General features: G+C 42.1%; 2 protein-coding genes across 13 annotated transcripts in view; one reads left to right on the plus strand and one right to left on the minus strand.

The window, feature by feature from the left end:
* Positions 1–20,156, minus strand: part of ITSN1 (intersectin 1) — a 224,493-nt gene extending 204,337 nt beyond the window's left edge. The window contains exons 1-2 of one of the 5 annotated variants that reach the window (XM_084626736.1): positions 20,010–20,142; positions 1,859–1,915 (exon numbers count right to left, since the gene is read on the minus strand). The gene's annotated coding sequence lies outside the window, so the exon portion shown is untranslated. Of the gene's footprint in view, positions 1–1,858; positions 1,916–10,389; positions 10,488–20,009 lie in introns of all 5 variants that reach the window. The other 4 variants (XM_084626737.1, XM_084626735.1, XM_084626738.1 and 1 more) reach the window with 4 other exon arrangements.
* Positions 20,157–20,253: 97 nt separating this feature from the next.
* The window catches only part of CRYZL1 (crystallin zeta like 1), a gene marked incomplete at its 5' end in the record, with an annotated part of 31,734 nt that continues 24,838 nt past the window's right edge, over positions 20,254–27,149 (plus strand). For 2 of the 8 annotated variants that reach the window (XR_014711395.1, XM_084626779.1), the window contains 4 exons: positions 20,678–20,864; positions 22,316–22,387; positions 25,229–25,306; positions 26,788–26,860. Coding sequence is in view for 7 of the 8 variants with exons in the window: in XM_084626779.1 (XP_084482905.1) it covers positions 22,322–22,387; positions 25,229–25,306; positions 26,788–26,860 (217 nt within the window). Of the gene's footprint in view, positions 20,371–20,677; positions 20,865–21,268; positions 21,381–22,303; positions 22,388–25,228; positions 25,307–26,787; positions 26,861–27,149 lie in introns of those variants that run through there. The other 6 variants (XM_084626778.1, XM_084626784.1, XM_084626780.1 and 3 more) reach the window with 5 other exon arrangements.

Consider the following 27,149-nt stretch of genomic DNA (forward strand, 5'->3'; position numbering starts at 1 on the left):
AACTTAGGCTTGAATAGAGACTGGGAGTGGATGGGTCATTACACAAAGTAAAACCATTTCCCCATGTTTATTCCCGCCCACCACCACCAGCACTGCTCCTCAGACATTCTCGTCAACTGCTGGAAATGGCCCACCTTGATTATCACGACAAAAGGTTCTCCCCCCCTCCCCTGCTGGTATTAGCTCATCTTAAGAGATCACTCTCCTTACAGTGTGTATGATAACACCCATTGTTCCATGTTCTCTGTGTATATAAATCTCCTCACTGTATTTTCCGCTGAATGCATCCGATGAAGTGAGCTGTAGCTCATGAAAGCTTATGCTCAAATAAACTGGTCTCTAAGGTGCCACTAGTATTCCTTTTCTTTTTTGCAAATACAGACTAATGGCTGCTATTCTGAAACCAGCAATTTTAATGTAAATATATCTGTTATTTTTTTCCCCAGCATTAAGCTGATACTAGGTTCTCTTGTGGCTTCCTGTAGTATTAGTTTTCATGTATTCATAAGTGGCTGAAGAAGCAGAGTCAGGTTCCTGGTTGTGTGTGAAAAAAGTGTTTTCTTCTACCAGACAGTATGACAATGTCACCTCTGATATTAAGTGGCAGCATGTTCCGAACCTTAAGGCTTGTCTACACTACCACGCAGGGTCGATTTAAGATACACAGCTTCAGCTACATGAATAGCGTAGCTGAAGTTGACATACTTAGATTGTGATAAGTCGACAGCTGACGTTTTCCCGTCGACTCCGCTTGCGCTTCTTGTTCTGATGGAGTACCAGAGTCGACAGGAGAGCGCTCAGCGGTCGATTTATCGCGCCTATACAAGACGCGATTGATCTAGCGGGGGGTTGATTGATCACTGCCCACCAATCTGGCGGGTAGTATAGACAAGCCCTTAGCGAGTGACCCACTGAGGAACATGGGATCAGGTATTGTCCCATTTAGAAGTTCATACTCTTGTGATTACACTAAAAGAGTTGAGAAAGCTATTAAAAAAATTACTTTTTCCTGATTCTGCCTATCTGCAGTGATAAACTGAAAGAGAAGTGCATTGAAGTTGAACTGATACTGCTGATATATCATCTATTTACTGTCCTGTTTACAGTGTTACTTTGGAACACACCTCCCTCTCTCCCTCCTGCAATGAAATGGGTGAAGAATGGCTGTAGAGCAAGGTAAGTGCCAAAAAACAAATCAATTTTCTATTTGCTTCATCTTTTAGGGATGCCTGTTAGAATATTGTCAGTTGTTTAAAAAAGATCAAGTTTTATGGCAGAGCAAAAACAATTCAGCTTAACTTCTGAACCTGGCAACAGCCACATGCAAAGGGATAGAGAGAGAAATAGAGTTTGGGGAACAGCTTTTGTAATATGAAATGGCATAAGGCAACAGACCAGTTTAGGTCATCTTCAAACCTAGTTTATACTCAAAGAAAGAAATACAAGGCTTAACAGATTCATTCACCCCATAGTGATTAAAAACCTTTCCCAAGAGAGTGTGGGGGTGCATTCCATTAATTCTGCAGAATTTAAGATTGTGTTTTTTAAATATGTTTCAAATCATTTAGGGTTGTAAAGAAAGCTTCCATATGTGAAGAAAGCATAAATTAATGTATCATCTTCATTCATCTACAGAGACCTGTAATGCTTCTCCTGCTGTTCAGAGATTTCCCAAGCTGCAGCAAAGTGAAAACTGACATATCTGGTCAGAATGAAAGGCAACTAGGGGAAGTGACAAGAATCATATCAATTTTGCTCCCGTGGAAGTTAAGAGTAGCAGCAGAGGCAGGTACTCAAGATATTCAATGAAAAGCTCCAAAAGACCCAAGATCTGTGAAGATTAGTAACTGACACCTACCACTAACACCTTCTCCAGAGCAGCAACAAGGATTTCAGGAGGGAATGACAATAACTGCTGGTAAAAACAGAAAGAGGCTTCAAAGTTAATCAGAATACACAACTTTTTTTTTTTTTTAGCATCCAGCTAGTGAGGCTGGATCTCGGAGACAGCATCATGGTAGAAATCATACCACTTTTTTACACCAGATCAGGGACCCCAGTCAGTTGTCTCCTGTGCTTCTATTAGGTGTAAGTAAAAATGTTTCAGGCCCTATGTGAGAGGGGGCAGGGCAAGTGGTCTGGAGGGATAAAGAACATAATATAGATAGAGATAAGGGAGGGGAGGGAGCACTGAAAATAATGCAGAAAAAACTATCATCTATAAAAAGGAATGGAGTGAAGTTAGCAAAGAAAAATGGTACAACATACGTATTACTATATTGACAAGATCTATTCCTTTAATTAACAGTGGTCATAACTTTGGGGTAACATGCATTTTTCACGTTGATTAGTACATGCCTAGGAAATTTTTCTGAACTGAAACAATATGAAGCTCTTAGATAATATCAGCCCTTCGTGTTTGAGTGAGGTGTAGCAGTGGCCTCCATATATCCCATTAAGGAAGTGGCAAGCTTTGTCAATCCCTTTAAAGGACAAAAATTCCTTTCAATAAGAGGATAAAGGAATTAGTGCTGTTGGTGGCTTGTTTACTGTAGGTTTCAAATATTAGGTCCATTAGATTTATGTTCCTTTTGGGCATTCCAATAAATCTGTTTTCAGCACCTAGAAATGAGAGACTCCTGCAGGGTGGATTAAAAAAAAAATTAAATACAAATCCAATTTAAATAAAGTATGGGTTAATTTTAAAAAATAAGCCTATTTAGAATTAAATTTGAAATTGACAATTTATGTTAAGGCTTAAATTAAATAAAAAAAATATTAAGCAGTACATATTTGCTGCCAAGTCAAACCACTGAACTGGTGGAAATCATTGATTAAGCACCTGGAAACAGTTTGTTGAAGCACTAAATCTGCTTTTCACAGCAGCAGCCTTTCCTACAGATAAAGAGGAAATATTTTCTTTGTTTGTTTACTAAACTAGTCCAGTTCGATGAGTAGGTCATTAAAAGTTAAGAACCAAATTTGGATTGAAAAGCAGGGAAGGGTTTTTTCTTCTTCCAAACTATGAATAAAAACCTAGATGTGAGAGGGTCAGATTAACTTGTTCTAAAATCTTTAACAGCATGGTGATCAGAAACAATCAGTTCAATTCATTAATTACAGAGACTTCCTTTGTTTAATAAATCAGTTTTTAATGCAAAACTTGCATAAGAAAAAATATCAAAGTATTTAGCACATTTAAGATAGTTTTAGTTAATAAAAAAAATTAAAGATACACAGCATTTTCAATTGAATTTCCATCCAAATAGAGCTTGGCACAAATCATGAGTAAATAAATTAATCATCAAGTAAATAAGAAATGCATCATTCACAATTTTCCATCATAATAAAAATAGTAAAGATTCAGAACCTGAATAAATGCAATGTAATCACCTAAATAAATGTGTGCAGATATAGTGCCCAGTTTAGCAAAAGAAACAACAAAATTTAATATGACGGTTGTATTTAGGTGAAAATCAACCTGATTTAATGGTTACCAACTAATGAGAATCAATCTGTCTTTAGGAAAATAACTAAAAAGTACAAATGCAAAACACAGTTAAAAACGGATTATCTAAATCAAGGTTTCCTGCTTGATTATTTAAATTACGACTAAAATAAGTGACTTAAATTGCTTTTAGTAGAACCAATCCACCCTGGAACGCAGTAATAATAAATTAAGATTTTGGCACTTTGAGTTAAAGTGTGCTGTGAGGTTGCCTCCATCTAAGACAGGGTTCCCAAACTTGGTTCACGGCTTGTTCAGGGTAAGCCCCCGGGCCGCGAGACACTTTGTTTACCTGAGTGTCTGCAGGTACAGCCACTAGCAGCTCCCAGTGGCCGTGGTTCGCCCTTCTCGGCCAATAGGAGCTGTGAGGAAGCTGTGGCCCGGCCCACACTGCTTCCCACAGCTCCCATTGGCTGGGAACAGTGAACCGCAGCCACTGGGAGCTGCAAGCAGCTGTACCTGTGGACACTCAGGTAAACTAAGCATCTTGTGGCCCACCAGGGGCTTACCCTGAACAAGCCGCGAACCAAGTTTGGGAATCCCTGATCTAAGAAGATCAAACAAGTTCTGTTGCATGATAAAAGAATATAGTTTCAGAAACCCAGCAGATCTAGAAAGTTAGTTAAGAAACAAATCTCAGTTTCAAACTTCTGAGAGATTCACACAGTGAAAACACAGGATTATGATTACAAGCCTGTTAGTGTCTTAACACATTACAACTCAAATTTTCATTTTTTAATGTTTCTGTTAAAGGTTAATTGATTAATGCCCACCTATATGCACATTCATAGCTACTACTGATGTTCTCAACACTATAATCCATGCACAAAGCATTCCATGTTCCCCTGCCATATGTACATTCCTATCTGAGATAATGGCAGGTTGTTCACTATTAAAATTATGAAAAAACCTTCACTTAATACCTCCTCAGCTTCTCACTTCCTATAGAGTTTAGGAGATCTACAGGGTGAATGGGGAGCACAGACAAAAAAGTGCCAGCAGAGACAGGAGGAAGGATAGGGAACATGAAAAATGAGGGCACATTTGATTCTTCCTGCAGACCTTGGGACTCTACTGCTCCCTCCACAATCAGCTCACTGGGGCCCCCAATCCACACTGTAAGCCCTAGCATGCTTGTTGAGGGCCTATCACACCCTCCTACAAAATTTACAAAGATCATTGGGCTTCCTCCTCGCAAACCCTTACACACTTGTAGGGGTCCATTAGTCATCCCCTATAGCCCTGTCAGGCTCAGAAGTTCCTGAAGAGGGCTGACAACTCATCACTAAGCCCAAAACTGAGATGGACATTTCTATTTAGGACTGTCAGATGACTGATTCAGTTTTAGCTCAGATGACCAAGCTTCATCAGGCTTTGAGAGGGTTTTTTTGGTTTGGTTTGTTTTTTTTTTTGGGGGGGGGTTGGAGGGGGAGATTGGGAGGCAGTGGAGAAGGAAGAATACCTTGTGACGTTCTGTACCTTGCGGGGGGGGCGGGGGGAGAAACACCCAGCACCCCATGTTCATCCTTATAACGACTGGTGGTATCTAATGCTAAGTTTGTCATGTCAGGTGTCTTCGGAAAGTTCATGATGTACTGAGCATTACTGTTATAGTAATGGTATAGTAATCATTGTTATAGTAATGTTATAGGTTGTAATTTCATGTATATAGTTATGAGGCTAAAAATGTATCTTCATGGCTTAAAGAAAGCCTAGGCAAAAACTCTCCAGAAGCAGAGGAGCAGTTCACACCTCAGCAGGGCATGTATAGTGTACACAAACCAGGGGAAAACAAGTAAATGCCCCCTTTCTCAAATGCTAGCAAAAAAAATTGCATATATGGTGACAAGATTTGCTATGCAAACAGGTTTATTTCTCATTTGCTTAGCCCTTGCGTGTATCAGTTTTAGAAACAGTGTTTCAGACAGTGTTCCTTTAAATGCAAAACCTTGTTTTGGTACAACACCACTCCTTCAAATTGTTCACTAGAATTTTTTCCAGCATATGTTTACAGAGGAAAAAAAAAAGCAGCAGCAAGTAATCCTCAGTAAGGCCTGCCAAAGAGCATTGCCAAGAGATGTATGGACATCTTTTAGGCCATTTACTCACGCTCACTTTTTACAGTGAGAGGTCAGTGACAACGGTATTAAGCTACAAGATTTTTGATACATGGCAACAGTTCAGGTTTTTACTTCAGTTCATGCAGACAAATCTCACTTTAATTATGATGATTAAGCCAGTATTCTTCAGGGTTCAAGAACAAAAAGCATGAATATGACAGAAGTTAAAGAGGGGACTAAAACAAACATGCAGGATGTGTGCTCTAACCTATGGTTCTCAAGCTTTGCCTATGTGTCTGGAAATTTGAATACTAGAAAATGCACCTTTATCTCTGTTTTGAATAGACTAAAACAAAAACAGAAATAGGGTCTTAAATTATTAACCTCACAAAAACCTGCAGCTTCTGACACGGCAATCATTGCTTAATCCTTTTTTATCCTTTATCCATTGGATCCGATGAAGTGAGCTGTAGCTCACAAAAGCTTATGCTCAAATAAATTTGTTAGTCTCTAAGGTGCCACAAGTACTCCTTTTCTTTTAATGTCTGTAAGGTGACAATAATTTGCACTATTCTATTTTGTGACAAAATATACTGCCTGAATGGCTCCTTAGTGTGGAGTCAGGTGTGTGCTTAGTTCTTTTGCTTCCAAGTGGAAGGCCATCTTAAAGGAATTCTAGAAGGATAGCTAAAGATGAGGTACGCGGACAATCCTGCCCATATCCTGAACCCCAGATTATTGATCGTGTTTATAATCTGTACAAATACTCTCTTCTCATTTAAAGAGCTCAGGTTTAGCCCATCTGGATTCTAGTGATAGGTTTGGCCTGGGGAGAGATACTCTCTGTATAAACAGGAAAACAGGTTTGCTTGTGGACATGCTGATCAGATCCACAAAAAACAAACAAAAAGACAGCCTTCTCAACCAGTAGGGTGCTATCAGTAACACCTGAGCGGTCTTTCTTGATCCCCTTTGTTAGCATGGACATTCACTTCAAGAAGCAGGGAAGGAATCTACCATATATATGATACCTACCAATTCTAAGGCAGATGTGACTGTTTTTTACAGCAACATTAAATGTCAAGCTTAAAACAGAAACCCAGTTCCAACCTTAACTGTGGAATGAGTGTTCCTACAATGCTAAAACAATTAAGTTTACAGACAAATCATCTAGAGGTGCAAGAGAAAGTAAGCCATAATACTAAAATGCTGTAGTCCCGCCAGAAATATGAGTAACCAAATTCAGACTGCCCAGGGTCACAGTATCCACCTATTGCACTGTTAGTATAAGCCATTGAAAAATAGTAAGAGAGATCCCCCTGGCTTCTTGCCCCAGATTAGGGTGAGGGGAAGAGAGAGAAAGAGCGCTTAGTACATTTACCATTACTTTGCCAAAATCATTGACTTTATCCAAAAAGCCACAATGCTTCAAAGCAAGATGCTGCCAAAATATTTTTCAAACCAAAATGATATGAACACAAGTTCCAAACACCTTCCCAACAAGTTTACCTTTTCAGGGAGGGAGGGAAGAGTATGTTAGTCTCTGCACCCAAGATAGATAAAAAGGTATCCACTGAAGTTTTAAGAACTATCATAGAACTAGGACAGTTTGGAATTACTCCCGAAGACAAGACAGATCTAGAGACAGGTGAAGCTATGGGCACAAGAGGACTTCAAGATACAATGTAACAGGGTCTTCCCAAAGTAAGGGCACACATCTGGCATAGCCATTTTGCCTACCAGATGTTACTCTTTCAGTGAAGCACTTCTGGTACTGTGATGGTGATGTAACAATCAATGTAGAGGAGGAAAAGAACAATTTTACCAGGATGTCCCTGCACTGTATGAATTCCTTGAAAGTTTTCTGGATTGCCTCTGTCTCAAGCACATTGATGTGCATCTGTATACTAAAACATGGTGTTCTGGGCACTAAAAGGCCTAGCAGGAATGCTCCGGAAGAACGAGGCCTATGCGCAGCAAAGTAGCGAGTTATTGGCTTTACTGAAAGTAAGTGACACGCCCGCAACGGGGACGCCAAGCATTGCTGTCACGGATGCGGGGAACCCAGTACACCGGAGCTATGTCTGGGATGGAGTCCGACGAAGGGGCGGACAACAAGCAGTGAAAAAGCACTACACATTAACATATCATGAATATATAATCAGGTACTTTCCTAAGGGGTTTTCCTCTAACTGGCAAAGGGCCATATGCGGCGATTGAAACCGGCCAAGGGCTGGTTACAGCCGGTTCTCTGTGTCCTACAATGACCATCGGCGCGAGAAAGCTGTTTTCCCCTAGCTAGGCTGTAACAGAGTCTTCCGCAGTCCCTTACACATGGCCTCTCTGCCACAGGCCTGCAAGCACCCCAACTAAGCCTTTCAACCCTAGAAAATGGACCCAATGACCATCAGGATTCTGAAAGCATAGGATTTTCCTTCTAGAAGGTGGAACACCTGACCCAAGATCTCCTTCTTGACCTCAGACTTTCCCCACATTTCACTCTGACAACTAAGGTGTAAATTGCACCTTATAGAATGGGTCTCCATGGCCATGCATTAGAGCAAAAACTCAAATTAGGCTTAAGATCAGTTTTAAAGACTTTTCCCAAAACATTTTCAAGCTTTTCTATTGTTCTCTCACAGTATCTTAAAACTAATAGCCCTGGTCTGGGCAGTTGACTAATGTTCCCAGTGATTCTTCCAGAGTCAGGCATTTTTTCAGATACCATATACCAAAAGTACTACTGTAGAACCAAAAAATTGCTTGTTATCAAACTTTCTCCATTCCCTTTGATGACTAATTCAGGTTTCCCAACACTGCCACTTGTTTCTCAACTAGAGGACCATTTGTCAAAACCTTCATAGCCCTGTAAGAAAGGAAATACTTTCCTTTCTAACAGGTGAAGAGTCAGACACTAGTACATGATGTCCGATACAAAGAACAATCCTTTACCAGTGAGACTGTTCTTCAGTCCAGTTACTTCCCCCATTCTTCCCCCTGCATCAGTTCAGAATCAGTTTTTGCTGCCTTCACTAGGTCAGGTGGTATACTGTCTAAGACCCACAAAATTGATGGAGTAAAATATCCAAGAATATTTCTGAAACTAGAGATTGAAACAGTAGCTTTGATTTCCAGCAGATGATCCACTTGGGCTTGATTTTATTGAAGGTAGTGGATTTTGTTTTTTAGTTAGTTTCTCAAGAGAAGTTTAAAATCTACTGGCTGAAGAGTAATTGACTTAGTGGTCAATTACCATTGGTGCAGGTGCCAGTTACTCAAGTAGTAACTCAATGTTTATCTGACCAGAATGGCAGGTTTGATCCATCTTGTGTGAAGGATCTTCAGTTACGAGTTTGAAGCTAGCATCGGATTTTGTGGGCACTCTTAGAACTATTTGCACTAAATCGCCACAAAGCGACTGGAGAGGACCATGGAAGCTTTCTAAGAAATTATGCCAAGACCCTTTTATTGCCAGGCTGAGAGCTGAAGTTAGAGGCACAAAGTGGTAATACAAGTTATTCACTTGTTTATTTTAAGACAACAAAACATGTTTTGCAACAAGTCCATAATAAGTCTTATAGCTGACCATACATACAACTGGTTTCCTTCAGTGCCTATGGTAGTGACAAGTTTCAAATGCAGATTTAGGATTCTTAAGTATTAATGAACCAGATTTAATTACCCATATGATTGCAACTACTAATCAGCTCATATTTTCACTAACATTCTCCATAAGCCTCCTTATCCATCTTTCCCCTCCCCCACCCACTGGACAAGTCTTGTGCACTAGACAAGATTAAAACTAAACCTTACCAGAACTTTTCCAAAAGGAAATCAAGCTGCACTATTGAGTACAAAGTTAAAAAGAAGATCTGTCTCAAACAGATATCACTAAGTAAATCCACCCAAGCCCATTTTCTTAGTGATATCTGTTTGCACTGCAAACATCCACAATAAATGAGTTCTGATCCAGTGCCTTAGTAAAGCCCTCCATCTATTTTTATTTTTTTTAAACTATTCTGAAACAAAAAGGAGAAAAAATTAAAATACTAAATTAACCCACCAAATTTAGCACTGTAATGAGATTTTGAAAAAAAATAAAAAGAACTTGGTGTAACTGTCAGCAGCTTGGGATACTATTTTAGCCTTTTAGTGCTTAAACTTCCCCCTCCCCCCCCAAAAAACATACAAACAAGTTGCTATGCTAATCATGCCATCTACGGCAGATTGTAATTTTCTGCAGTTTTGTATGATTTAAATGTCTAATAGCAGCATCAAATGTACCTTTGAGAGAGAGACTGAATCAGACCTGTGTGTTGATGCAGCAAACAACTTGTTAAAGTCAGCACTGGGATGTTTGACACAAATATATGAAATACTTCAAGAGTAGATTCCAGTTATTGCGGTGGGCCAGATGACTCAACGTTCAGCTGTGGATAGAGGCTTTACAAGAGGATGACTAATGACTCCAGAAGTTCCCATTCCAAGTAGGTCTGCTCCAGGAGTACCCATTCAGTTCTCCTGCCGTCACCTGTCTCTGGGTAGGGACCCTTGTTCCACTCCCTTCTGAGTGCAGGAGGTGGTGGTGTTTTAAGGCTGCACAGCTCTCTCCCATATACTGAGCTATCCCCAGCAACCAAATTGCCTAAAGGCCAGAGCCTGTGCTTTGCTTTCTCTCCAAGGGCTATGAACAGTGTATTGCCAGCAGTTACAAGTTACTACACAGCTCTTTCTAAGCAAATACACTTATTCTTAAGGTAAAAGCATTACAGAGAAAACATAAAAAAACAGTAAGTTTCTATACACATGCTGAAAGCTTACCAGGGATCACCCATCAGTCTTATGGGGCCCTAGTAGGTCAAGTCCTTCCATCCCTTCTGCAAGGATTGCCTCTCCCACCTTGAAGAGAAGTCCATTTTCTAGATCAGGAAAAAGGGCCCCAAGTCAGTTTAAATGCAGCATTTTTCAGACAAATTTCCTTTGCCTTTCTAGTCTCTGGAAACCCAGTATGAGCCAACCTCCCTAGGGGAAGGTACCTCTCTAGAGGGGTTTACAATGTAAGTGATTCACCTTAATTAAGGCTACGTTTTAGTCATGAATATTTTTAGTAAAAGTCATGGACAGGTCATGGACAGTAAACAAAAATTCATAGCCTGTGACCTGTCCATGACTTTTAATATATACCCCTAACTAAAACTTGGGCCAGGAGGCAGTAGGGCAGTCCCAGGACCCCTGCTGGTGCTGGGGTGGGCAGTGGCAGGCTCACTCCGGGGCATATGCTCATTGAGTGGAATGGTGGGTGGAATCGCCCGCATTATTTACAGGTATCTTGTTATTTTTCTTTTTTTTTTTTTTGCCGAGAGTGTATAGTTGAATTTGCGTAAGTTAAATGCGCACATGATGCAACTCCCCTGTATAAAACAATTAAAACAAAGTGTTCAACAAGCAGAGTTCTTTTGAATTTCTGCAAAAGCTTTTCCCATAGTACTTAATCCCAACAGAAACATTTTCATTATGTACTTTCCAGTTCAATATGCAAACAGGTTTGCAATCTGAGCAAGCTGAATAGAACAAAGGGTCTGGCATTAAATAGAATATTGCATTTTAAAAGGGACAACTTGAACACACACACACACACCCCCGAAAAACATTTCTGATAACTGGAAAGAGTTTGCACGTTTTCCCCCCTAGTTTACTTTGTGCATTGGAAAGCACTGTGTGTGTACACTCTTTTCTTTCTTCCTGAAAAGGTCCTTATGAACAGCAAGAGTGGATCAGATATTTTTTTTAAAAAGAGGAATTTAAATAGTATGCCTGAAGTCTTTAAAGGCTTTAGCAAAAACTGGACTTTAATACACTAAAGTCTAACTAGCTGTTCCTGTTATGTTAATAAATTAATAAAACTTCCTATAAGTTGATACAGAAGGAAAAATATAACGTTACAGTAGCTTTTATCCTGAGAAGTTCAAGAGTGCTTTACAAATGTATTTCTATGGCAGTAACCCCTAGAAGTCTCAGTCATGGACCAGGTCCTCACTGAAGTAGGCAACGTACGAAGAGAATGAATGAAAGTCAGTCCTTGTCCTAAAGATTTTAGGAATCAAAAGTTTAACAAGAGAAAACACAGTTACAGACAGAGGGAGCACAAGGAAACAGCCTAACTGTATTTGTCAGCATAATGGCAGTCATCTCAACAAATCAGCTGAGAAGTACTTTGCAGACATCAGAGCAAAGGAGAGAATGGATTTTAACCACATCTCTTCTGCTTAAAATAGAATCCAGACAGTTCAGCTAGAAGTTCACTTTACTTACTGTAGAAGTTCATATAGCATCTATATACAGTGTTTAAGTCCCTGATCCTGCAATGGTCTCTCCACAGGTGGACACATCCACTGGCACATATCTCCACTGACTTCAGGCTCTACATGGTGCAAGCACACATCCATCAGGAGTAGCTTGCGGGATCAGGGATTAACACAGCAAATTAATCTAAACACTGTTTAATATAATGGACTGGGTAATTGAATAAATCTTTTCTATTTTTATTTTTATGCAGAATAGGATACTGCGAATGACCTATAAAAATTTATCTTTAGGATATTACAAACCACCATATTTTAATTAGTGTAGAAATTGAATACAGTCTACATCTGAAACTTGTATATTTCAAGTTGTACTTAAGAATATTCTAGCTCCTAACTGCTACTCAAAGCACTTCACTACCACTTAAATCTTGTTACATTTGCTACTGTTACTTATTCTAAAAGGCTTTGATTAAAAGAGATGAAGAAGCAATATCAAAATTTGAGTGGATTGTTACATGGAATCTGCAGAGATTCAATCATTCATCAATTAATATACAAACACGAAGGTTCTAGAACTCAGTTTCACATGGGGGGGGGGGAAGTGCTATAATGTATTGATGCAAACACTATTTATGAAGCAAGAGATTGGGGGGGGTAGGGGGCAAGACTGTTCATTAGGATACAATTCTCTTTCATTTTCATGTTTTCTAAGTGGATTTCTCTGATGTTGTGACTGACAATGGGACTATCATAAGATCAAGAGTATATTATGTAACAAGTTAGTGGAAGAGGTTAAATCATGATTATGGGTTATTATAGCAAGAGATGCAGCAAACACTGTAGTTGAGTTTGCATGAGAATTTCCATCCTAAAACACATTCATAGTTGCTATTTACTTTACAAAGTGATCACCATGGAGGTCAAGATTTTCTTGATGTCATCTCTGCTCTGACATTTTTTTTTAAATTTGGAAAAAAAAATTCTCAGCTGTTTACATACAATATTAGTGGCAGAATAAGGGAGAGAGAAAAATCCTATTAGACATTCCCATTATAAAGATAATTAAGACTTTTGAAAGAGCTCTACAGCTGAAGCAGCCATGGATAGTAAGCTAAGCTTGATATGGAAATAGCCCTGGTTGATAAAGTGTCTGTGTTCCAGCAAAAACTGGCTTTAACCTTTGAAAGTCACCTATGCAGCTCCGTTTGCACAACTACTTTGATAATCTTCTGAAGTGGGCACTTAAGAAAGGCTGTTCTGTGCTGTATGGATGTAATTAACTTCCTAGTAAACTGCCTCCTTCGAGTATCTAAGGAGGAACATAAATGAAAAAATGACGTACATGATAGCTGTCAAAATTAATATACCTCGCAGAGAAGGTAGTTTATCTAAAAACTAAGTCAATGAAGACTGTATTAGCTTCCATTCTTGCATGCATGGGTATTTAGGTTTTAGCGCCTTTATTAATTGTATTTGAGAAATAGCATAACAATATAAGACAATCATAATGCATATGAATAATGGGTTATGCATATGCAACCTCAGCATTATAATTTTCTGATTTCTGAGTGCTTAACTGAGGGACCTGTAATTCCATCATAAAACAAATATAGGTTCTTAATATCCAACATAACTTGCACAGGGATGTTTCTTACATTGCTTCCAGGATCTCACTAGGAATGTAGTAGTTTGAGTTACTTGTGTATTTATTATCTGAAAGTGTAGCAAAACTAGTACTCATTTTAAGTCAATTGTGGTTCAGCATGAAGAAGGGTTAGCGTACTTCTACTTAAGATCCGAATTTAACCTGATCTGATCACAAAACCAGACTAAAAACAGCATTTGTTTCTGAGGTTCCCAAATGTAGTGGTCTCCAAATTCTACTACAATGGTCAGTTCAAGAATTTCTGCTGTCAATTCTGCTGAGAAGTTAGAAATCTGTTTTCTGCATTAGTTCACATCTTTATCTTGATAAACCGTTTAATTAAAGATAATGTTAAAAAATTATATAGAACACAGGTTAAGAAAAGAGTGTCCGTACATCTGGTTCTAGTGCTTAGATTATCCACAAATACAGAGTTTGTTTTAAAAGTCGTAAGATACATATAGTGCATAATCAGCAATAACCCAAATTTTTGGTTACTATAATTTTAACAACACAGTTTAGATATTAGAATCCAAATACTCAGGTACATCCCTCATGAAAAGTTGTGCAGAGAGTTCGTTGTGAAAAGCAAAATAGATTAATGAGTGAAGATTGTCCCTCAGTAATAGAGAATTTAGAGTAGGTTGTCTATTTAGACAATAACATCCATCAGGGAAATATTTCAGTTACTTTCCCGACTGCGCTTCTCATCTATACAGCTTCAGTTCTAAACCAGAATGTTTATTTTTGTCCTTTAAGTCTCAACAATCTTGTTTGGGGATGTCAGTGGGAGGTTAATGAAAATAAAAAATGTGATTTAGATGTCCCCAACACAGCTCTTAAATATTTACACAAATCCAACACTCAGACAATCTTGTGCAATTTAATCCAACTGCTTCTTTCAGAAAAGGCCAGGACCAGAATCACAGAAGTTAAAAACTGAAGTGAACTGACAAAGCTGTGTCAGGAAGCCCACACAATATGAGGTTACAGGATGTCTGGCTCTAGCCAGAAATTTGTACCAGCAAACTGTAACCAGTTAATGAACTCCACTTTTGTTGTTTTGTGTTCCAATAGAATAAGCCAGGAGTGATTTATTTAAAGAACATATATTTGTTGAAAATATTACCAAACTATATACAGTCTGGCAAATCACGGTTGTAATTTTATCATGAGACATTTTAAGAGCATGTTCTTTCTGCATATAGAAAGTAATGAATTAAGGAACACACCATTCTGTGGCTCGAATCCAGGCCTCCTGCTTATTCTTCTGGCATATTAACAGCTATTACTCAAATTGTGTAACAGAAGTTTGTTGAAAACAGAAAATACTAGCTTATAATTTTGCTTCCTTTATTATTTACAGCAAACCAGATGAAGAGGAGACCAAACCTAAAGATTAACTTCACTGAGAAACTGAAGCTAACACAATGTTTATCTAGAATATTAGACATAAGTTTCAAAAAGTGAATTACCAAGACATTCAATTAAAATTACAACACATACACAGCTATTTTATGCACACTTAATACACTTACAGAAAGCTAGTGGCAAGCAAGATTTGCAGGGGAAAGAAAAAGAATTCAGTAAAGACACTAGCACTAATTAAGTCAACCATCCCAGAGACAGCACATTGAATAAAGAGACATGTTACTTCCATAGGTAAATGTACTTATGACATTTTTATAATAGAAAACCAACTTGAGAATGCACCATTTCACTGAGTTTTTCCTGCAGTTTTACTGCTAACCATTATGTGTTTGCCCATCAAGAGTAGATATTTAAAGATTTTTTTTTTATCTATTCACTAGCACTTCTGTGATGTGTACCACTATACTGAGTGTCTCGTTAACATTAGTTAATTCTCACAACATCCCAGTGGGATAGGGAAGCATTGCCCCATTTTACAGATTGGGAAAACAGTAGCACAGTAAAGTTAAGCAACATTTCCAAGATCACACAGGGAGCCTATGACAGAATTTTAAATAAAACCTGATTCCTAGTCCTATGCTTTAATAGCATATCAGGAAAGATAGCTCTGCTACTTGCGTAACAATACCACATCACCTTTGGGGAAAAAAAATGAAGTGTCAGACAAAGTTGCATTAAAAGGCCACTAGTAATTTCTGAATCCTACATTAAACATGAATAAAATGTTTACTCTAACACAGAGGTTCTCATAATGACAGAAATACACAAAGACTTCTAAAAAAGCCTTCAGGCAGCAAGTACCAATGGGAAAAATTCTCCACTCAGATCTACAGAGAATCTCAATTCTGATATTCCAGGCATGTAGGGAGATTAGACTATTCAAGACAAAATCTGCTGTACAGACCTCAAAAGGAAAACTTGTCCCCCCCATGATGAAACAGTGGGAGAGCATAAAATTCATTAGTAATAAAATCTTTCCTCTAGGGAATGACATGGAACCTTCTCCCTCACCCCTCTACATATACAGAATTTCCAGCCATTTTTTCTTGCATATAGATAAAGGGCATTTTCTGTTGATTAGGGAGGATGGTACAGACACTTTTGGGTGTGTATATAAGTGCTAATAAAAGTTTAAATACCAGAAGATAAAAATCTTTATAAATCAACAAACAATGCACCCTGCCACTAGAATGTATACACAGACAGACAGACTGACTTTCCTAAACATGAATTCCTACACAGAAACCCTGTCTATGGTCTGATCCTACAAACACTTATGCACATGACTTTACATGTAGGAATACCTCCACTGAACTGGATGGGGTTTACATGTCTAAGCACAAAATCAGGAACTGTGTGCACCATACAATACTTATTGTGCAAGAAGGTGAATCATCAAATTAAATATTGTAGATTAACATTTATGATTAGTGACTCAGAAGCCACTTGATATCTCTACTCAGACTTGCTATCCAACAAAAATGTTTGGCTTAGGCTTGCCACAGTCTTAAATTTTTATTTTAAAAAAGCATCATGCTATTTGGAAGCACTGGGTTTTGGTTCTGCATACTGCAAGACAGAATGTAATAAAGTACTGCACTATTAGATCTAATAACACACAGGATTTCTAGTCACCTATTGTTGCCAGCCACTTTCATGTTGTGGAGAAAAAAAAGGTACCATTTAAAAGTTCAGCAGCTTTTTTCACTACAATAATCAAATACTCAAACTCTCTGGCAGTTTACCATTTTAACAGTAACGTATAATGAAGTAATATTTCAAATCACAATAGGCTTCACGTCTGGTGAGCACAAGTTTTGCAAATCCAGGTCAATCCCTGTCATACTGACCACCTCTCTCTACATGATGGACCCAAATACACCTAATGAACAAGTCTTTATCTGTTTACAATTTGTTCTGTTAAATGAACATCTCCATACAACTTTTAAAACTCCGTACCTTCTTTAACAGACTGCTGTGTGAACTCTACATTCATAGGTGAAGTAACTCCCTGTGATGATCTTCTCTAAATTTCTTTGTGCTGTTGCTGGCATTTTAACTGATTTTAGGGTTGGTATTTTTAAATTATGCAAATGAAACTTCTGTACAGCCTTACTTCTCCAGTGAATATTCTGCAGAAACTGAAGTTAGAATCTGCAATTCCATTAGCAAAGATACAACAATAAGAGCTATTAAACAATCATTTAGCATATAAACTAATCCTCAGATGAGGATTTCTTCCTGAACCCAACAGTAAACTAATTGCATAATTAGGGACATTAAGAGACAGGAGAGGAAATGTCATTTATTTAGGCCATGTCTGCACTGCCACTTGGGCAAAGCCTATGTCACTCAGGGATGTGAAAAAACACCCCCATCATCAACAGTTTTGCCAGCATAAACACTCAGGTGCATAGCGCGATGTCGGCACTTCTCTCGTTGACATACCTACTGCCGCTCTTTTCACAGTTTTATTATGTCTACGGAAAACCTCTCTCCTGTCAGCATAACATGGCTATGCAAGCGATTTTACAGCAGTGGAGCTGTGCCACTGTAGGTTCACTAGTATAGATACAGTCTTTGCCTAGAGGATCCAACATGGCAAGAGACAGGATACTTACTACAAACCATTTCTGAAATGAAACTCTCGTGTTCCTAAACCTTCAGACTGTGTTCTGTAGAACAATTACTAAGAGAATTCTCAAGAAAATGTAGCATTAAAAGAGAACTTATCTTGAATTAAAGTATTAGGATACTGTAAAGGGAACAGAGGAACTGAAAGAATTAAGTTTGATTTCTGAAGCAATATGTGGAAAGAGCTGCTTGCCTAACTCAAAAAGCCTGGGCATAATACCCAGCAGAAACTGTTCATCTGTGTGCAATGTGACCCTAGTGGTCATGTATTCCCTTCCCCTATGCTCCCATCTCCCCAACAAGACTAAAATGGGGGGGGGGGTTGCTTTTAAACTGGAAAAAAGAATTTAGCAGTTGCTTCACTAGTCTGTGAATACTGCTGACCTATAAAAAAAAATATACCCTTCTAAGAAAAAAAATAAGCTGAAGTTATTGGTAACGTGAAAACAACAGCAAAACATATTTCACACACTAGCAAACCATTTTTGTTCCTCATTTATTATGCAGAGCTTCCAAGAATATTAAATATTTGTATTTTTTCCCTACATCTAAGGTAGAACTACAACATTGGTAAACACACTTCAACAATTCACCTAAAACTATGCAGATGTTACCCTTTAAATATTTAAAATATTTAAATACAATTTGAAACATTCATCTGTTACAAATGGTACTCAACGAACTGGCAAGAGAAAGGATAAGAGAAAAAAACAAGGAAAATACCGAACAATGGCTTTTATGAATACTTCACTGCTACTTCTGGAATACTGCTGGTGCTATTACTAAACAATACTAAAGTGTTTCTGACCATAATATCCATAGCCTACTGACCGAAGAAGTTCATAGAAGCTAATCTGTTTTCTAAATAGCAAAAGCATTCCTTTCAATAAAAGGAGCGACTGATACAGAACAAAAGACGTCCACAGGAAATGTTGTCTATAAAGTTGTCTCCTAATCCAAGACAAATAGACCTGAAGGAACAGGAAAACGACCATGCACTAGTAACAGGTTTCAGAGTAACAGCCGTGTTAGTCTGTATCCGCAAAAAGAAAAGGAGTACTTGTGGCACCTTAGAGACTAACCAATTTATTTAAGCAGAAGCTTTCGTGAGCTACAGCTCACTTCATCGGATGCATACTGTGGAACGTGTAGAAGATCTTTTTATATACACACAAAGAATGAAAAAATACCTCCTTCCACCCCACCCTCCTGCTGGTAGTAGCTTATCTAAGTTTCTTTTTCCTGAGCCTCTGACAACATCCCCTTGTCCGATTGGTTGTGTGCCCTTTTCAAGCTACAAGGGATGGCATTCCTCCTTCACTTAACACCATCGAACTGTGTGCGTTGAGGGGGCAGGAAGCAAAATGTAGGGGGGGGGGGAGAACAGAAGAGAGGCAAGAGGAAGGAAAGGTTTCAGAGTAACAGCCGTGTTAGGAAGGAAAGAAACAGAGATCCAAAATCCCACAATCATTACTAAGGCATTACAGGGCACTACACTGCCTGCAGGCTGCAATAGTATCCTCCCTTTCCCTATGTCATGGAGATTCCTAGACATTACAGACAGACACACGCATACAGATCCTTTCTAGGAGCGATGGCTTTGATTTATGTCCATAATACCAGAAACAAGCGGGCTCTATCAGACACCAGGGAGTTGTCTCCCAAAATGCCCTCCATTGCATCTCCTCGCTTTCTCCACAGAAACGCAACTCCAAATAAAGGAATAACAGCAAGATTTTAATAACTATCTCAAAATATTTTAACAGACGTGACGAATTACCCCAGGCGCCGCAACACCCACCGAAACGCGTCTCTGCGCCAGACAGACCCATTCACATCAGCCCCGCACAGGAACGCCGGCCCCGGCGGCGGCTGCAGGGCCCCCGGCGCCCCCAGCACACGCCCAGCTCACCCAGGGTCTCCCCGCTCAGCCTCGCTGGGCAGCCAGGTGCGTGGGCCACCGGCACACCCCAGAGACAGCGGCCAACCCCTGCCCCGCAGCGCCGCCCCGCGCGCACCCCATCCTCAGAGCCACACGCAGGGACCCGGCCGCTTCCCGACACGCTGGCTCCCGGGGCCAGCGCCGCTCCGGCTTCCCAGCGCCGCCGACACGGTGTGGGTGGCCGGGGGCTGCAGGGCAGCGCCGACGCGGGCCCGGGCGGGGAGCGCAGACGGGCGGGGGCGGGAGCGGGGCAGGGACAAAACCCGGGAAGGGAGGGGACAGCAGAAGGGGCCGGGCACGGACACGGACAGACAGGGCGGGAGGAGCTCGGACGGACGGAGCCGGGGTGAGGGAGGCAGGAGACGGGCCGGCCGGCCGGCGGGGCTCCGGGCTGAGGCGGCGGGAGCCCGGGTCCCCCAGCCCCGCTCGCTCTCTCCTTGCCAGGGTGACCCTTCGCCGGGCCCCGGCCGCGCCGCCCCCTCACCTCATATGTGTGGGGGCCGGGGGGCCCTGGTCAGATCCACGGCGAAGGCGGGGGGCGGTGGAGGAGCCGGAGCGGCCACCGCCTCCGCGATACACACCATCCCCTCCCGCTGCCTCCTCCTGAGCCACCCTCTCGGGGCGGGCGGGGGGAGGGGGGAAGCGTGTCACCCTCACAGCCACCGTACTACGGCGCAACCGACCTACTCCCCTCGGCGCTCCCCAGTTGCAACGCGCCCCGCTAGGAAGATTGACGCAAATACTGACCAATCGTAATGCGAAGATTGACACCAAGACAAAGGCAACCTGAGCGAGAGGGCAGAGCGACCAATCATAAATAAACCACGCCCCCCTCACACTAGCAGGTTCGTGTGTACAGGACACAGGGTTGTATGACCTCCCCCCGCTACCAGGGCTAGTGGGGATCCCTCTTTTTGTTTAGAGGATAAATTAGGGGACCAATCAGACGCGCTCCCAGGGGAGAGGAGGTGGGGCAACAGTGGGCGGGGTTGTGTCAATTTGCATGAACGGAATCTTAAAAGGCGGTGCTTGGGCTTTAATTCACAGACATGTCCCCGCGCTCGCGCCGCAGTGCCTGCACCTTCGAGCAGCACGCCGACAACTGGGGGCGCGTTGCATGCTAGGAGTTGTAGTCCGATCACTGCCGTAAGGCCTGCTGGGAATCGTGGTCTCCGCGGATCCTGCCGAGGTGCCGTGGATACGGCTCGCGGTGTGGCCCCGCCCCGTTCACCTCGAGTGACCAATCGCGAGTCTCTCCTGCTGACCAGTCTCGGGGTGTCCGCGGCCGCGAGGGTGAGAGGGCGGGGCTTGCGCAGCGGTCCGAGCGGGAGCTGCGGAGGTGAGAGCGGCGGAAGTCACTCACGGTTTGCCATGGCAACTGGGGGCTGCCTGGGGTTGGGGCGTCGCTGCCCCAGGCGGGGAGAGGGATACGCACCGGCCCGGTCTGTGACACCACCTCCCCCCCTCCCCCCGCGGCGCCAGCCCTCCCCCTCCCCGCTCTTGCTCGCGTCCCTGTTTTGTTGAGACCCGGCATCGCCCCACCACGTTAAAAAATCCTGACTCGGAGCCGCCCCAATCAGGGGATGGGCTTAGCCGCCCCCCCCCCCTTCCCCGCAGTTCTAGACGGCCGCAAACACCGGGGGGTTTCTGGCCTTTCCTTGGGGGCTGCGAACGGTTGGAAATTTACTTAAAATACAAAACAAAAGCGGAGGCTGAGAGGCGGCTGTAATCCCCTGATTGCAGGAGCTCTAAGAAAGACCCCAGGTGTCACCAGAGCCGCAGCACTGCGGCCGAGCGGTGTCCCTTAAACCAGGAAGCGCAACGCCCCTGAAAATCCCCAGCTTTAATAATAAAGGTAACCTAACACTCTGAAATTGGTATGATTTGACAGTATTTATCATTAAATCCCTGCACTGACTAAGGGTCTTATCGTGGGAATAGTAGTGCACTTAAATAACTGTACATATGAGGAGTCCCATTGAGTTTAATGCTTTTTTTTTTTTTAACTTGCGTGAAGATACGTTTGTGATTTCACTGGGGGGCTCTGCACAAGCGCAGCAGAATTCCTGTTTGCAATGAATTGTGGAATTGGGGCAGTTGTGTATAGTCTGAAAAAATATGTGCTTATCATGAATAATTCTCCCAAACATGAGAGGGTCATTCCTTCTGACATGTAGGATCCAGTCTGTGCGAGAGAAAAAGAAATCTTTGTCCTAGGTTTCTCCCCTCCTTGTAGGGTGTCCAGACAGCAAACATGAAAAATCGGGACAGGGGGTGGGGGATAATAGGAGCCTAAATAAGAAAAAGACCCAAAAATCGGGACTGTTCATATAAAATTGGGACATCGGTCACCCTACCTCCTTTCCACTCAAGACAACACATTTCACCAAAAGAATGCAAAACCTTTCACCTGTTCAATCAAGGTAAAAGGCATTGCAGTGCATCTGTGCTATGAAAGAGGTTGTAGTTAGGTCAGTCAGTACACACTGACCTCACTTCAACCTATATTTCTAGTATAGGCAAGCTTGATGTTTTCATATCTTGCACTAGTACAGTTGTTGTGTACATTGTATTTGTCCGATTTAGAAACTGATCCTGCACCCATTGAATTCAGCAGCAAACTTACCATTAACTTCATTGGGAGTAGGGTTATTTTCTAATCCTCCTGTGTATCTTAAACTTTTGCTCTAGATGAACAAAAATGCTTGTAGTCTTTGCTACTAAATCAATTTACAAGTGCTACATATATTAAAATTTGGTTATTTTCGATTCCTCTGTATGTTATTTCAGGTCACTATGAAGGCTCTGTATTGTCAGCAGAATTCATCTGGAGAGGAAATTATATTTGTCTTCCAGGAAAGGGTGAGTTCAGATTACAGAAGAACTGTTAATCATGTGCTGAGAGAAGGGAATATGTTCCTATGTGGATCAATTATTAAGCATCTTTCATCCTTTTTGCTTTCTCACAGCTATGTTCTCATATCTGCATGTAAAACTATCCAAGTGTCAAAATGAAACTATTTATTTTAGATAGGAATCGTCAATCTACTGCATTGGGTTAGTAGTGGCAAACTATATTAGCTGAGGCACCTGGATAGAGGGATGGTTGTAGTGTAAATAAAAATTAAAAAAGTAACTAACATACGCTGTTTTGCTTTTATATTATTTGTCTGCTTGCCCATTTAGCCCACATTCTGACAAGCTTAAAATCTATCTCTGTATATGTTTGTACGGCACCTATTACAGTGGAGTGCCGGTCCTGACTGGGGTCTTTAAACACTATTATAATTAAAGAATCATTTTAAAAAGTAAAACTTCTGTGGGAAAGGAAAGCCAGTCTCTATCAAAACAGACCACCAACTAGTGAGGATATGTTGGGGGAGCATAGAGGAATGTCAGGAGAAGTGGTGGATTAGCCACTGGGCTGATGGGGGCCCGTACCTGGGACCCCCGGAAAAAATCTGCCTCCGAGTGGTGGAAGCCTGGAGCCCCGGCGCTGCAACCTCGCTCCCCAGCAGGAGCACCAGGCAGGGCAGTGGAAACCCCCGTGCCCTGACCCTGCTCCCCAGCAGCAGCGCCGGGTGGGTGCAGCAGGAGAAACCCCCAGAAACCTCCTGGATCCCAACTCTGGCAGAAGCCGCAGGGCAGCAGAGGAAGCCCCCAGCACCCCCCAACTCTGTCCCCAGCAGAAGCTGCAGGGCAATCCCCCGTCCCGACTCTGCTCTCTGGCAGAAGTGTGGGGCAGGTGGGGTGGGAGAAGCCCCAGTGCCCCGACCCTGGTCCCCTGCAGAAGCGTGGGGGAAGGCCCAGGACTGGAGGAGCTCTTGCTACCTACCATGGCCTCAGGGTTGGGGGAGCTCTCATTGTCCTCTGTAGCTCCAGGGACAGAGCTGCTCCAGTCTTGGGGGCACAGTGGTGTTGGAGGTAGAAAGGAGCAAACACGTTGGGAGGCTGCAGGGGGGGGCAAAATGGGGGAGGGTCCCTGGGTGGAACGGGGCCATGCCTGGGGAATGGGCAGAAAGGGGTGGGGCCGGGGCCACAGGCGGAAGGGGTGAAAGGCGACCATTGGCCTTCACCCCATGATCTTGTTGTCTCCAAATAATGAATGAGGAAGAGCGCCATGATCCGAGTCCCCACAGAGGCATACACCACCTCATCTGTTTCTTGCTCTTATGAGAGTTATGTTTTATAAATCTCTCTTACAAACTACATTGTTTGTATTGTGGTAGTGACTAGAGGCCCCAGTTAGGAATAAGGGCCCCATTGGGCTAGGCACACCTAACTGAAGGACAGTCCCTGCCCCAAAAGCTTACAGGCTAAGTTTAGTGTATTTTTATATGTAAATTTGCTTTCTTTGGAAACCCTTTGGCTTCAGAAAAAGTTATAATCTAACTCAGTTAAACATTAATCTTTTTTGAATGGTTTTGTGGCTTAGCAGTAGCTCTCTGCACATCAGAGAGGGAGAACCCGGTTTGGTTGTTGAGCTGGCATCTTCCTCCCCCAGATTAGCAAAAAGCCTTGCAACCTGGAGCTGTGGGATGATCTTGAGTAACTAAGCAAGAGCCAGAGAAAGTTCAGCTCAGTCTTCCTCAGGAAAAAAAAGTTGGAGGTCAGTCTAATTGATAAGCCCAGGGGAAAAGTTAAAGCAAAAAAACATTTTAAGGAAAATCTAAACACTCTCTAATGCAGGGATCGGCAACCTTTGGCATGCGGCCCGTCACGGAAATCCGCTGGCGGGCCGGGCTGGTTTGTTTACCTGCAGCATCCGTAGGTTTGGCCGATCACAGCTCCCACTGGCCATGGTTTGCTGTTCTAGACCAATGGGAGCTGCAGGAAGCACATTCCTCAGCCCACACTGCTTCCCGCGCCCCCTTTCGCCAGTGGGAGCTGTGATCGGCCAAACCTGCGGACGTTGCAGGTAAACTAACCGTTCTGGCCCACCAGCGGATTTCTGTGATGGGCTGCGTGCCAAAAGTTGCCGATCCATGCTCTAGTGAAATCCTAGGCCTAATGAAGGCAATGGCAAAACTCCTGTTGACTTCAATGGGACCAGAATTTCACTTCCAATCTGAGGTGCTAAGGAGGACATCCAGGGTGGAATGTGATGGGAGGGGATGAACCTTTTAAACAAATGAACTTTTCCTGTTGTAATATATGGTGACTATCCTTTGTGGAGCCTAAAATTGTAATCCTTACTCATGCAGATATTTCCTTTGACTTTAGTTGGGCTACTTGCATGTGACTACTCTCATGATTAAGTGAGGCAGGACTGGGCCTAACACTTGAGTCTTAAAAAATTCTAGTCTTAAGATTCTCCCCATCTACTTCAAAATAGTTCCATTTTGCTTGCTTTTTCTTTAGCTTACATTACAAACCTGCATGCTATTCCTTTACATCTGCTAAAGTTAGCTGGCAAAACATTTTTTCCCTGTTATCTTAGTAGTGAGGTTTAGTAAGGTATTCTTATGGTCATAACACAAAAGTACACAAAATTAAAATCTGATGATTTACAGTATGTAAATCCATTATGGTCTCTAGTTTCCTAGTTTCCTTTGATATGACAGACTTTTCCTGACTTTTCTGAACTATTTTATAGTCAGGATATTGGACTCATTGGATATAAATGTTCCCAAGATCTTGCGATCATCCTGTTAGCACATTCTTGTTGTATTACAGACAATAATGTCTGTAAATTTATCCTAGGACAATCTTCCTGTTGCAAGAGACAATGATGTGAAAATACAGGTTAAAGCCTGTGCTCTGAGCTGGACAGATATAAAGGTATTTGTTTAACTTTTATAAGGACATGGGGAATTTACTTTTTCTATCTGAAAACTATAAGCCAGATCCTCAGCTGATGTAATGGCACTATGCTGATTTACACCAGCTGAGGTTGTGGCCATATTATTTTAGTTCATTGTTGTGGTTGATCTGCTTCAGGTGTTTAAAAGGTACCTGTAATTTGGCCCCTAATTTTTTTGGGAAGAATCAACTTGTCGGTTCTAAATTGTATAAAGTAATAAAATCATCGCTTCTCTTCTGGGTGATGATTCTGTACGCCTCTAGGTGGTCTGACAGCTATAATGACTGTTTGTTTGTATATTGCTTTGTGTATAGGATATAAACCAACTATGTCAGCAAAGGTTGGATCAGACTCACAAACAATAATGTAACCTGAATGTGAAAAATCTTACTAAAACCCAAATAGGAGCCTAAATTAATATACACCTCTACCACGATATAACGCAATCCGATATAACACGAATTCAGATATAACGTGGTAAAGCATCTTCCCTCCTCCCCGCTCCCAGGCTTGCGCAAACCTGGGAGGGAGCGGGGAGAAGCGGAGCGGCGGCACGCTCAGGGGAGGAGGCGGAGCGGAGGTGAGCTGGGGTGGGTGGGGGCACAGGGAGGGCTGCAGCAAGTAACCGGGGGGCTCACCTCCTCTCTGCCTCCTCCCCCAAGTGCACTGCTGTTCCGCTTCTCTCTCCGTGCCTCCCTCTCAGGCTTGCTGCGCCAAACAGCTGACTTGCGGCAAGCCTGAGAGGGAGGGAGGGAGAAGCAGAGTGGCAGCGGCATGCTCGGGGAGGAGGTGGAGCTGAGTTGGGGTAGGGGGGAGGCTACTGGTTTTTTCTCCGGGGGTGCTCCAGCCCTGGAGTCGGTGCCTGGTGGCAGCGTGTCTAGGTCTGACACGCTGCTCTGAGTGGTGTGTTAAGGGGGCCGGGCCGGGGGGTTGGATAAGGGGCAGAGGGTTGGGAGGGGGGGCGGTCAGGGAGCAGTGGGGGGTTGGATGGGTTGGGGGTTCTGAGGGGTCAGTCAAGAGCTGGGAAGTAGATGGGAGCAGGGCCAGGCTGTTTGGGGAGGCACAGCCTTCCCTACCCAGCCCTCCATAGCAAGTTCGATATAACGTGGTTTCACCTTTAACGCAGTAAGATTTTTTTTTTTTTGGCTCCTGAGGACCGCGTTATATCGGGATAGAGGTGTCATTTGTTTTTTGTTGATATACATGTTCTGCTGTTCAGTACGTTGGCTATATATATTTTAACTAATTTAAATGGGAACAAACTTTTATATAGTGTGTTTTTTTGTTTTTTTTTTAAACGAGGAATGAAGGATTTTTATTTTAATAATGTTTGGATCAAAGACCAGATTTTCATCTTTAAGAAACAGAGTGCTTTACTCTCTTTATGGCCCCTAATTTATGAGCATAGGCAATAATTAAGAGTCTTGGCAGGAAAGTTCTAACCATTAATGTGATTTAGCTTTTATCAGAAATGAAGATGAAGAAAGAATTTCTACCTGTTGGGAGGGAAATTGCTGGAGTGGTGTTGGAGGGTGAGTCTACTAATCTACAATATGATCATCTTTGGGGGAGAAAAAGTAAATGGCCACTCATTTAAGACCACTAAAAATTGTCTGAATTGTACAGCCTTAGTGACCGGAGCAAATATTCACTTTGGCTATATGTTTTTGACAAACTATTAATGGTATAATATAGTAAAAATTAAAAATACTTAGACTGAAACGTAAAACCTGCAAATCAGTTCAAGGGTAAACTTTACAGTAGAATTTATGAATATCTTTGCGATGTTGTAACTGACATTTGTAAAAGTGTTTGTTGCAA

Source organism: Lepidochelys olivacea (assembly GCF_965140295.1).
Source record: "Lepidochelys olivacea isolate rLepOli2 genome assembly, chromosome: 1".
Taxonomy (NCBI): Eukaryota; Metazoa; Chordata; order Testudines; family Cheloniidae; genus Lepidochelys; species Lepidochelys olivacea.